This window comes from Canis lupus, chromosome 5 (genome assembly GCF_011100685.1).
Source record: "Canis lupus familiaris isolate Mischka breed German Shepherd chromosome 5, alternate assembly UU_Cfam_GSD_1.0, whole genome shotgun sequence".
In the NCBI taxonomy this organism is placed as follows: Eukaryota; Metazoa; Chordata; class Mammalia; order Carnivora; family Canidae; genus Canis; species Canis lupus.
In genome coordinates this window covers 28,993,042-29,005,846 of record NC_049226.1, presented here as the reverse complement: position 1 = coordinate 29,005,846, position 12,805 = coordinate 28,993,042, and the positions used below count along the sequence as shown (strand labels likewise).

Genomic DNA, 12,805 nt, shown 5'->3' with positions numbered 1-12,805 from the left:
ATGCTTCCTAACACATCTTGCAAATATAACACACTTTATTTTCTTTGCCTGAATTTCTGTGAATGAGATGTCCCAGTATGACCAAGATAGCTCATGGCAGCTCTAACGCTCTGTGAGCCCCTGAGCAGGTTAAGGGTAGGCCATGCCAGGGCTGGGACCAGAGCAAGGGGAGGAAGGAGCACATCTCCACATCCTTGAGAGGCCTGCAGTCTAGCGGGATATTTTCTTTATTTTGGAGGTCTCCGTGTTAGCATACTTCCAATTTATAAGATATAGTCTATATTTTCAGAAAAGAGCCTGTCTACCCACAGTGAAATGAACAATGAAAGCAATTCTCTAGGTGAGACAAGGCTAGAGTAGGACCTTTTGTCTCAGAGAACCAGGTGATTTATGAAAGAATGATGCTGTGGCCTTAGATTGTTGTCATAGATATTTTAATTCTTTGATATTTTTGGAAGACCTGCAATGTTTGAATACAAAAAGAGACAGGATCTCTGCATCTTCTAGAGCATGTGAAAAAAATTCTTCTTTGTGAGCAGCGCTGGAATTGTCAACAGTGAGAACTAAAATGAACCCACGGGTCACATCTGCTGTCCTCGGCACTGGGCTCTGTCTCTCATGTGGAGTGACTTAGATCCAGTGTCTGTAGGAAGTGGGGTGTGGACATTCAAGTAGCCTCAGTGCAAAACCACAATACCTTTAGTACAGATATTTCCCTTTGGCTTTTGCCTGTTCATGGTACCATGTGCTTCCCGTAAATTCCATTTTCATACTATTTTATACTTTTTAATAAAGATGATTCATTAATTACATAACTGTGACTTAGTTCTATGCCTTTTAAAAGACTCCTTATAAATATATTTAAACATTATGCTAACTCTCTTTGACACACCAGATGTCCTGTTTGTGTTATGGGAAACACTGTCAACTGCTGCTCCTGTGTGTCACGCAAGAGTTAGGTGATCCTTAGAGATACTGAATTCCAGAACTTTATAACTTCCTGTGGTTCCAGCCACATACAGCTGTACGGACACCGCCTATTCAAAGATAAGTTACTGAAGCTTGTTCACAGAACTAAGCTTTGCCCCAATGTCCCCGCCCCCAACACCTGGTATCACTGGAAGTATCATCGCCGTGCTCTCCAGGGTTTAAATAACAGTATTTAGAAGACACTTAACACCACAACAGGGAGTTTGCTGGCATGACACGGACAATCCGCTTACTCCAGATGTTATACTCAAACTGGATGGGCCCATTGAAAAAATAGATATAACCTGCAAGGAAAAGACCAAAAAGAAAGTTTCAGAGTCTGAAAACACTAAGAGTTTACTCCAGCTCACATGAAAAGTACAACCTGTGAGATCCCATGGTTTTTTAATGTGCCAACATTTGTGTCTAAAACCCTACTCATGTCTTAACATATTGCTTATAGTTGGGGGGGGGGGCAGTACGAGTTTCCTAGGTCTCCTGAATCGTCACCTTGAAATAGTTGTCATCTTACCACGAGTCCTAGTTTTGATGCCACATGTTGATATTAGTTATTTAAGTTTGGAAAAATGTCCCTTTTCATTATTAAAGCAAAAATGACTATATAGTTACAGTACTCATCTGTCTTTCTATATAAATGACTCCCCACTCTACCTCTGATTTAAGTTATGGCAATAATCTTTGCCTCTTGACATCATTAAGCGTAATTCAAGACCATGTTGGGGCACCCGACTGGCTCAGTCAGTTGGGCATCTGACTCTTGATTTCAGCTCAGGTCATGATCTCAGGGTCATGAGATGGAGTCCTAAGACCTGCTTCTTTCTGTGCTCTGCAGGGAGTCTACCTGAGGTTCTGTCTCTCCCTCTGCCACCCCCCACTCTCCCTTTCTAAAATAAATAAATAATTAAAACCTTAAAAAATAATTAGGATAGTGTTTAAAGTTTGGCATCTCTTATTTGTAGAATTAGCAATCATTTGAGCAACATCATCATTTATTCTAAGTGTATTATATTTTGTTTGCTGCCTATGTAACTAATTTCTTAACTGCCATATATTTATTAGTACCTCTAAGTCCTGTGTAAAAGTGCTTTATAAGGGAAATGATTTTGAGGGGCTACAGAAACCCCCCATTGAGGTTAATGTGATGGAACTTGTTACCGTTTTTCTCATAGACGGCATCCACTTTATCACCAATCCCTGGGAAGTCCTCTTCTATCAGCCTGGGGTAGTCTTTATCCATGATCTGGTTAGTATCATCATAGCTATGTAGTAAGAAAAAGAAACTCTTAAGTAGGCTGTATTTCTTAGAAATTATCTTAGAAATGATACAGTGTGATCATGACACCTTTCAAAATTTTTTTAAAAAATTTTTTTTTAATTTTTATTTATTTATGATAGTCACAGAGAGAGAGAGAGAGGCAGAGACATAGGCAGAGGGAGAAGCAGGCTCCATGCACCGCGAGCCTGATGTGGGATTCGATCCCGGGTCTCCAGGATCACGCCCTGGGCCAAAGGCAGGCGCCAAACCACTGCGCCACCCAGGGATCCCTACACCTTTCAAAATTGACAAGAGTTGTAAAATGTTAAGTCCGTTTAAAATATCTGGTAACTTTTTCAAATTAGGAATTATGACACTGAGTGCACAGTGGGTGCTTGCTAAGCATTTATTGATTTGCCTAAACGTTATCTCTGTAGAGAGAGTTACAAGCTCACTTCCATTTCACAAATTGCATATCTGCTATAAAAGTGTATTATTAGGAAGTGTTCTTAGACCCAAATCAATACATGTTTGTTCATTGAACAACTAAATACTGATCTCTCACCACAGGTGAGACAACTTGCTAAGTGCAGAAATGGATGCAAGAATATTTGACGTATAATTTCTGGACTAAAAAGTTATCAGGGCATAGGGTGGTTCTGAAGCTGGGAAGGGGAGCATGGCTTTCTTGGCTCTCTCCTCCCATAGCTTCAGTTCTATAGTCCACCCCCCTGCACACAGGCACACCCTAGCCAACCAAACACATCCTGAAATTAGCCTAGAACAGCCTCCCATCATGTACTACTATTACTGATGAGAGTTTCTGACCCTTGAGATATGTTCCAAAAGGTAAAAGGCAAGAACCACTGAACTGTGGAGAAAGGTAAGACATGTATACGTGGCAACAGTAAGCAATGGAAGCCAAGCGACATGACCAGGAGATGTAAAGTATCATGAGAGCCTGTAAGAAGAGACATGGCTGGGAATGGGGTGATCCAAAAGACTTGGAGGTTCAATGGTCTTTCCAGGTACTCTGAACAGGAAGTAGAATTTCAAGAGGGGGAGATGCTGGGAAAGACCTTCCAGTCACATGAGGGGATAAAGGTACAGTGTATTTGGGATCTAGGAAGTCATACACCCTCACCGAACCATGCACCTGTATAGGGCATGGGGACTGGAGCAGCAGGAGAACTTGGTTGTAGTATTCAGGCGGTAGTGAATGTCATTGTCAGAAATAAGGAAGTCAAATGGCAAAGATGACTATAAAGGAATGTGTGTATGGGTGTGTGCACACGTGCACAGATGGAGTTTCTATTGTAAACATTTCGAGTATGAGATTCGTATGAGATATTCTCATATGGCTCTGGGCTCTGGTGTCAGAGCTGCCCTCACAACTACATATTTTCCTAATATTCCAGCTTCACCTGTCCTTCAAAAGGGGGCTGTGGCCCAGCAGCTTCCGGCAACCTCTCTGGGGGATGAGCAGACACTGGAAGTGGTGGCCTTCTCTCTCTCTCTATCTCTCCCTCTCTCTGTCTCTCTCTCTTTCTTTCTCTCTCTGTCTTTTCCTGCACCTACTTTGTTGTCCTCTCCGGCCACAGAAGGTGGGGCCACGTGTAAATTAGGAGGGATGACAAGAAAGAGGACTCAAGAGCAGGACCGGTGAGAAGGAAGATGTCAAGGTCAAAGCAATGGGTTAGCAGGGCTGACGTACAACAAATAGCCAGAAAAGAAGACTGGCTCTGAAGAAGGGAGCGCTGGATGTGTGTTCTTGCCTGTTCAAGCACCTGTCTGAGAACTTGCCTCCAGGGGCTGCACGGAACAGACATCCATGACTGGTTTGCCATTGTACGTAACACATTAGAGACTTAAACCAGTGAGAGTCACATGGGACTTGCTCGGCCTACGTGACACAGGTGATATGCCGGGAAAGACAGCGGCCATACCTCCAGACCTGGTTTCCCGAGAAGAAGAGCGTCTTCCCCGTGTCCTCAAAGTGAACAGCTGCACTTATCTTCTTAACCTCTTTTGGAAATCCCAGTTCAGATATTTTTTGGGGATAACCTTCCAGAATGTCATAACCATTAAGAGCCCAATATTTTCTGCCTAGAATAAGTAAAAGAATGGTTTTATTATCCAAGGGAATATATCAGGACTCACATTGTGTAGATACTTACTTTAACAAAGAAAGACTCATTTTATACATTTAGAAATAAATTAGTGTTTGCAGTCAACATGTTTATGAAGCATAGAAATATGAGCATTGTTCAAACAAAAGTTAAGATTTAAGATGCTGATATCCTAATTATGAGTATAATTACAAACCAAATATCATACTTAGTCAACTTATTACCTCCTAATGTTAATCTGGAGCTGAGTGAAAAGTATACTAAAATTTCTTCATGAATAAGCAGTATAGGTGTAACAGTAAATTAGACTGAAAACTCAAATTTTATTCCAGATAGAAAGTGACTTTATGATAGCATTAATTATAATAGTCAAACACCAGAAATAATGCCAGTAGAATGCTATGTAGTCATCATGAATTAGGATCATGAAGATGGAGTAGCAGTTTGGAGAACTGTCCATAATTTTATGTCAAAGGAACAAGTAAAATATGAAAATGTATACACAACATGAATATAAATATTTTAAAATACATATTACATATAGTGAAGGACTAACAAAAAAAGTGAGGAAATGAAATAAATTGATGTTTCACAAGGGGGAGAATTATGGATACTATTTTTTCAACTTTTTCAAAAGGTACATTGTCATAATGTTTGCTCAGCAAATGATTTTTAAGAGGAAATAAGAAAAAACTGACATAATTGCTAATGAAAAAAAAATAGTAGCTTTGTAATGACAAGTAATAATGCAGACTTTTTACTTGTCAAATTCAGAGACATTTTGTGGAAAGTTTCCAGGTATGTTCTGCTTTCTATTTTGTTATGCTTGGTTCTTAATTGAGGTATTTTTCAGAAGTGGTCACTTTGCTAAGACTCTGGCAGCATCAAGTTCACCCCTGCCTGCCCTGGACATGAGGGAGGCCTCGCTAGGGAAAGGCTCACCTCTGAAGATGAAGATAAGGTCGCGGGAGGGGTGCTCATATGCAGCATCGATACGGTTGGGAAGTTCCGGCCAAAAGGATTTTGTTAAAAACAGCTCCGCATCCACCTGCTGAGGATGCAATCGCCAGAAGAATCTAACACACAAGTAAAAATACAGAGTTTGCAGTCATATTTTTGAAGTGCAAATACTATCCATCCTACTAGCCACCTGTCTCCACATCCACACGGGTAAGTTAGAGCAATCATACCCTATCACTCCTTCCCACGTCCTATTCAGTGCCAGGGGGACAAGCTCTTGCTATCCCAACTCTAGCCTAAAGTAGTAAGGTTTAAAGTCTCATGGAATCTTTGAAGGCCTCTAGGCCTTTGTGAGTTGAGGCCATGCTTTGTTCCATTTGGCATATCTTGCAAATGTACCAGGCACTGGGTTGGGTTCTGGTAAAAAAAAACAGGAGTTACCAAAAGTAGGTCTTCCAAGATTTCATGGCCCAGGGAAACAGATACAGGAGAAAACACCTGAGATACAGTGTAATCAGAGTTCTAATGGAGCAGGGGGTAGGGATGCTGTTGGCACACAGATAAGGGATCAAGTCATTGATGAATGAGTAAGTGAACAAATGAACAAATAAGCACATTAGAACAATGTAGAAGTGAAAAATTCATATTTCATTTTTCCTAACCCACAGGTTTAGATTGTAAAGCACTCATTCTCTCAAATTCCCACATATATTACTGGAACAAAAGTCTTTCTGTACCAAAAGGAATTCATGTGGATGCTGTAACAACTTACTGATATGGTCATTGATTTCGATACTTGTGTTTTTAAATAAATAAATTGGATTTTTATATTCATTTGGTTATCTTTATAACAAAGAATACAACCAAAGTTGTAAAGAGAAGCTGCATCATGCCAAGATTACCGGGTGAAAAGTAAAGTGTTTATGCATCAGTGATTTATTTCATCTGGAACATGTAAAAACACAAACAAATACCAAACTACCCAAAGATCTATTATTTTCACCATTAACTTTACCTTTGGAAATGTGACTGCATGGTTGGAAATTTGCAGACAGAACTTTACAAATGTCTATGACATGCAGATTGTGTAAAATAATATGAAGAGTACCTGTCTTTAAAGATCATTGTTTCTCCTCGGAGGCTGGTGATGGCATCAAGGGATAAGGAGGGATCACATTTGTCTGGTGTTTTGGGATGTCTGGGGTTGGGGTCTTCATCTCCTGGGCCTGCAGTCATGAAACAAATGTGAAAAGGGTATGGGGTTGGCCTCCCTGATGCCTCGACCCTGCTAATGGGTCCCCTCCAGGGAGGACAGGAAATTGTCAGCTTCTACAACAGGATCCAAACCCCATGTAATCCTACTTCCTTCCTCTAGTGTTATCAAGCTCTTGGGGGTGGACCTATTCCTCCCACGTTCATCCTCAAGACCCTTTGAGATTCTTCTCAACTACAGATTTGGGTTTCTTGAGGCTGGTGATAGAAATGGGGAGTGGGAATGTGAGCAAGACTCAGAGGAAACCTGCCCCATGCTTGGCACAAGCTGTGGGCAGGTTGCTTTCGCGAGACACATTCCTCTTCAGGCCATTTCTGGTGGCACATCATCCCTGAGGGAGTCCTCACCTCTGCTCTATCTCTTGCCTCTTTTACCAAATAGCAAAAGTCTGCCATTTTGCCTCACCAATTTACCCCAGTACCACCGCTATCGGAACCAGCCAGGCCTTAGCAACCTTGACGTGCCTTGCCACGAGTTTGTAGCTTTCCACTGGCTCACATGAGTAAAAAATTCTGAGCTACCTTTTCTCCACCTAGTTCATATTAGTTCTATCATCAAGTCCCTTGGTCACAATACTGTAGAAATAACAAGAAACACAAAACATTTGCCCAAATCTACACTTGCTGCTATAGTAGATTTCAGTCCAGAGGGAAATGTGATGGGCCCAGGGGCATGAGTAAGGTTTCTGAGCTCGGTGCTCTAGAAGTGTTTGCACTGATGACTTTAACTATATTAGTGGCAGGCAATTTTGCTGGTTTGGGGTGAGGTCTAATTATTTGGTAAATATTATTGAAAATTTGGAAGAAAAAAACAGAAGAGATTCTTAAAATGGTCATTGTAGATATTGAGTAAAAGTTACTACAGGCCACTTAAACAGTTTCTACTGTGGCAAACTGATGTAGTTGAAGGAATATCCAGAATTTATAAAAGCTGATGAAGACCACACCTTCACTCTCAACCATGGGACTAGAGCTATACTAGGTAAGATCTACATGGTGTGGTTTCTTCATTGGTCAAATGGGGAAGAAAATATCTTCCTTCCTTATGTCAGAGGTGTTTTGAGGGAATCAAACATATCTTACAAGGTATAAAATACAAATATGAATCTGCAAAATTTTTGGAGAATAGAATATTTTCTACTTGAGCAGGTAGTCTGATTCAGAAAGAAAAAATGGGCATGTCTTCTCAGGTTTTAATAACAGAACCAGAGGGACACCTGGGCAGCGTCTGCCTTCAGCCCAGGGCGTGATCCTTGGAGTCCCAGGATTCAGTCCCACATCAGACTGCCTGCTTGGGGCCTGCTTCTCTTTCTGCCAATGTCTCTGCCTCTCCCTCTCTCCCTCTCTGTGTGTGTCTCTCATGAATAAATAAAGAATATCTTTTTAAAAAAATAACAGAACCAGAACAGCAATATGGTAATGATAAATTCACTAATAAATTTGAAAAATAAATGTATATATCTATTCTGTTTCTAGTCTGATAAATTAAGAGTTACCATAGAGAGACTGGATCCCTTGCACATCATCATCGGGAAGCATAAAGTGGCTTTTGCCCGTGTAGGTGTAGATGGGAAACATGAGTGCTCCCGGGTCCTTGGAGTGGTCAAGACCTAAGGAGTGGCCGAACTCATGGGCAGCGACAAGGAACAAGTTGTAGCCTGTAAGAGAACAAAGCAACGATGAGAAGGCAAGGCAGTGACCAGCTAATGGAGGGAATGCTATTTTCCTCACCTCTCTCTCTTTCTTGGCGATTTCACTATTTTTTAATTAATATTCAATATTCAGTTGCTTGAAGGAAGATTCAAAACACTGATTTAATCCTGATAAATAGTTTCATGTTCTCTTTGATTCTAGCTGCCTACATAATTAGAATATTAATAGGTTGCTCTCAGATAATTAGAAATCAATGAGGATCTAATGGGAGACACTAGTAATCCTGATGTTTTCTCAGGTCAGGTGAGGGAAGTGGTCAGTGGAGGCCAAAAGAGGACTCCTGGGAAGCCATACAGGGTGGTCCTACCAGGGGTGTTTCTAGAACATCATCTGAACAAGAGGCATCATGCAAAGGGATGATGACCAGGTATGGAGCATGTACTAAATAGGGTCTCTGGGAATCTACTTGGGAACAAATCCCAACCAAATGATCCTTTTCAGAATATTCTAGACTCTAAAATTTAAAAAAATAGAAACTCTGGAAATGATTAGCCAACTTTCCTCCATTTTAGAAGACTACTGTGTTGCTGTATTTACATTATTTCCTCTAGTCATTCTTTCTACACATTTCTAAGCCTCCTAATACTGCTATTTCAAGTTGAAGGAGAAAAAGATAAAAGCTTTAAAAAAGAAAACACATGGAAGCTGGATTCAGTGGTTTCACTTTGACCTTAGACACCACTTGCTATCACAGCCCACACCTGGAGAAAATGCATAACTAACTTAGTGAATGATGGAGACCATAAGAGAAATCAGAGCTCACATAATCTAAGTGACAAGCAAGTCTTCATTGAAATGACTAGTGAAAGATTCCATTCTTGGCCTTCCACTGAAAAATCAATCATGGTTTGTTTGTGAATATATTCATTCATTTCAATTAAATATCTCAAATCCAGAATTTATGCAGGAGCCTAAAACTGAGGTTTACTATGGCTCTATCTTAACAATACTGATGTTATTCTTTCTTCCTAAAATCATTCTTACCTGTGTAATATTCAGAACATAAATATATAATCTCTCACCTTTTCTTCCAAAGACACATCGAGGGCATTGGAACCAAGGCATTGGTCAGCCAAGCCCAGAAAAACAATTCTTCTGTTTAAATGAAGAACAAAAATTAGCTATCTATGAAGACTACCTCTAACTGTCACAACCAAGGGTCAGTAAAGCTCCAGAGTTACATCCTGGTTAGAACAATCTGGCTTTTCTTCCTAAATTAATATTCCCAATTCTTTTGAGCTTTGAGGATTCAAATACTGACTGAATTCATTCAAAACTGAGTTTCATTTTGCTTTTGCAAATATAATCTGGTCTGTCTCATGCTATTTGGAGTAAGACACCATCTAGCTTTGTCGGAATGATATTTAAAAATCAGTGACATAGACACATCTGAAACAAGGAACTCATATAACAGAGAACAGAAAACTGATTGCACTTGTGCCGTTAATATTTCTGTCGAGGAAACAAAACCTATTTCAACTCATCTATGATCTGCCTATTCAGCCCTAATAGTTTTTAGATGTGTATGTGTAATAAACTATACCTCCTCAACACATCAAAGTGTAATCCACAGTAACAACCCCTTGATTGACAGAAGAACATGTTGGTCCTAATTCAAGTTAGTTAGTATCCCTCAAGCCACTAAATGAAACTGCTCACTTTTAATGTTTCACATAAGTTTGTAGAAAAGTCACTTGTAGAGACTAATGAGTATAAGATCAACTTTTAATTTTTTTGAAAAATACAATCAGTTGGCAAATAAAATTTACAGTATGCTTCTTAACTTCTTATCCATGGGATCACTATCTAACCTAATCTAGAAATTATGAAACATACCTTTATAAGAAACATTACCTTTGGAACTACTTGTCCAAGTTTCATCATCATCAAAATGGGCATCTCCTCCATAATTTGGCCCAGGAGGAAAAGCATGAGCCAGAAGACCAGAAGGTCCATCAAATGGATAGAAGTCCCCATGCTCTACACACAAAAGCAAGAGTTAAGAATCTAATTATATCCATTAGTGTCTGGCACAAATGCTTGGTGAATCCTGTAAAAAGTAATAAATGACTGAAAGAAGGTATAAAAGAATGGAGAAAATTAGGGAGCGGAATGTAAAAAAAAATGAGTCTGCATCATTACCTTTAGTTCCAAAAGAGATCATGATATCTGCAGTGCCGTCATGAAGTCTGGTAAAATTCAGAGGTGTCACATCTGACCAAACTTTGAAAGCTTTTTTGAATGCCTTTTCAACTTCAGAATGAGTCAGATCAGGGGTATAGTTCACAATCCTATTCAACAGAGAAAATTTCAATTACATTTTTGGAAGGAGAAAGCTATTTGAGAATATATTTTCTTGGAATACTGCTTTTCAACTCAAAAATTCAATGGCTCCTCTAAAAGTTCTACTGGCTGTCCATTGTTTCAAAGTACTTATTAATTATGATGTCATACAAAGATAACAAAATGAGTTCAATCAGACATTTGAGTATCTCCAAATATCTGATCACTTAGAATCTTGCATTTAAAATATTCAGATATTTAATGAAACTTACATACAAGTTTGGAATTGTATCACTATGACCTAAATGAAACAGCTTTGTCAAGTTCCTAGAAAGAGCAGGACTCTACATTTTTAAGCACTCCTAATAAGTATGCCTCATGTAGTACATTTGCAAATTTTATTATACCTACTTTTGTTTTTTATTTTATTTCTTTTCTAAAAAAAATACTTGAGACTTCCAGTAAAAAATAATGCTGGGTTAACGTAACAATAATAGCTGTCATGAGGCATTCTCACCAATAGTATTAAAATTATTACTTGAATTATTTAATTTCTAGTTTAATATTTAAAGTCTACCTTTAAAAAATGGGACCAAACATGTTCTGTCATCTATAGCTTGTGTTGAAAATCAGGCACTTAATACTATTTTCAAAACTAAGAAATATTAAAGAAAGATAGCCTCTGATCTACCTGTAGGTTAGGTTCGTTTTGGACCACTTGAGAGTTCGGGGGAAAACATTGTACTCGCCCACATCAGGGACCCCACATCTTGGTTTCTTCATGATGTCCAAGGTATTATCATCAAGTTTGCCAGTGACCTCTAAGCCGAAGAAGGACTGCATTTCTCGAAGCCTGTCAGCCACTGAGCCTGCTGCAGACTTCTTCAGGATTCCAGCAGGATTCAGGGGATAGTAGTAGGATTTCAGGTAGCGCTGAAAAAGAGACCAGAATGGCCTACTTTTAAAAGAAAAAAGGCATTGGTGAGATGTAACACCCCATTGGGATTAGCAAGATACTCTACCTCTGCAAGCTGGAAGTCTTCCTCAGACAGATCATCATCACCATCGCTGGGAAGGGGCAGGGACCAGCACTGAGTCCAGCTCAAGCAGAGGAAGGCAGCCAGGATGCCTGGGAGCATCTTGGTGGTTGTGCCTGGAGCCTGCTGTCTCTCCCAGACAAGCACCTTTACTTTTATAGACCTGCAGTGGTGACTCATCCTTTATGGACAAGTTCCCGCTTCCTAGTCTATTGAAGGTAAACATGCTTACATGGCGACTTTTTTTTTTTTCCTCCCAAGAAAGTGTGGTTTGTGGTAGAATTTGAGGGAAATATAAAATGAGGGCATCTCTCATTTCAGCGGGGTCTCAAAAACCATCTGGCAAAATAAACAGCCTCAGCATATTTATGGATACTGTGGGAAGAAGCAGAGAGTAGTAATATTTCACTTCACTGGGCAAAAATATTTTTCCCTCTGTAGAAAAGCAGCTACTTTTACTCTTTTCAGACAAGAGTATCAAGATGATGCTCTCACTTCCTTAAAGAGATACTTAGTCCTGCTTCTAGAATATCTAGAACCTGGTGACTTCTGAACATCATTTTCCCTAGAGCAATTACAGAAGGAGACATGAGTACCTGAGGGCCAAACAATTGGGGCAAGCCCGAGATTGGAGGCTCAGATACTAGGGCACACCCACAGGGCCCTGGTGTGACTCTCGATACACATGGAATCCTCCATGGATTCCCCACAGGTTCAGGAAGGGGTAGGAGCCTATATGGAATACAATATAATGGCTAGCACATACCCGGGGATTACTAGGCTTAAAAGGCATGATCTCGTTAAATCTGTACAGTAGCCTAAGCAGGAGGTGCTACTGGAAGGCTTGTTTTCATTTGACATAAGAATAATCTGAGCACAGAGAAATTAAATACTAACCTCTAATAAAAGGTCAAAAGTTAATAAATGATACTGTCAGCATTTGACTCCAAGCCAGTAGACTTAAGACTTCATCTTTTTAACCACCATCCAGTATGGCTTCTACCCCATTAATTCTCAGAAATTTTCTCAAAAATGGAGCTGCTTTGTTCCCACACCCCTGGAAGTACCAGGAAAACTAGGGTCTAGGTAAGCTCTTGGCCAACTTCAAGTTTCTTAATTTTGACTTTTAAGAAGTTTGAATAGTAGATGTACCTGAGTTCCAAAAA

General features: G+C 39.8%; 1 protein-coding gene across 1 annotated transcript; it reads right to left on the bottom strand.

Moving 5' to 3' along the window:
* Positions 1-417: 417 nt before the first annotated feature.
* Positions 418-11,792, bottom strand: MMP13 (matrix metallopeptidase 13). The gene is made up of 10 exons (XM_038536351.1): positions 11,625-11,792; positions 11,294-11,535; positions 10,462-10,610; positions 10,174-10,299; positions 8,103-8,264; positions 6,443-6,560; positions 5,317-5,450; positions 4,192-4,351; positions 2,146-2,249; positions 418-1,274 (listed from the first exon to the last, which is right to left on the bottom strand). Exons 1-10 carry the CDS (start codon positions 11,739-11,741, stop codon positions 1,174-1,176), a joined length of 1,413 nt encoding a protein of 470 aa, XP_038392279.1. The 5' UTR covers positions 11,742-11,792; the 3' UTR covers positions 418-1,173.
* Positions 11,793-12,805: the final 1,013 nt, after the last annotated feature.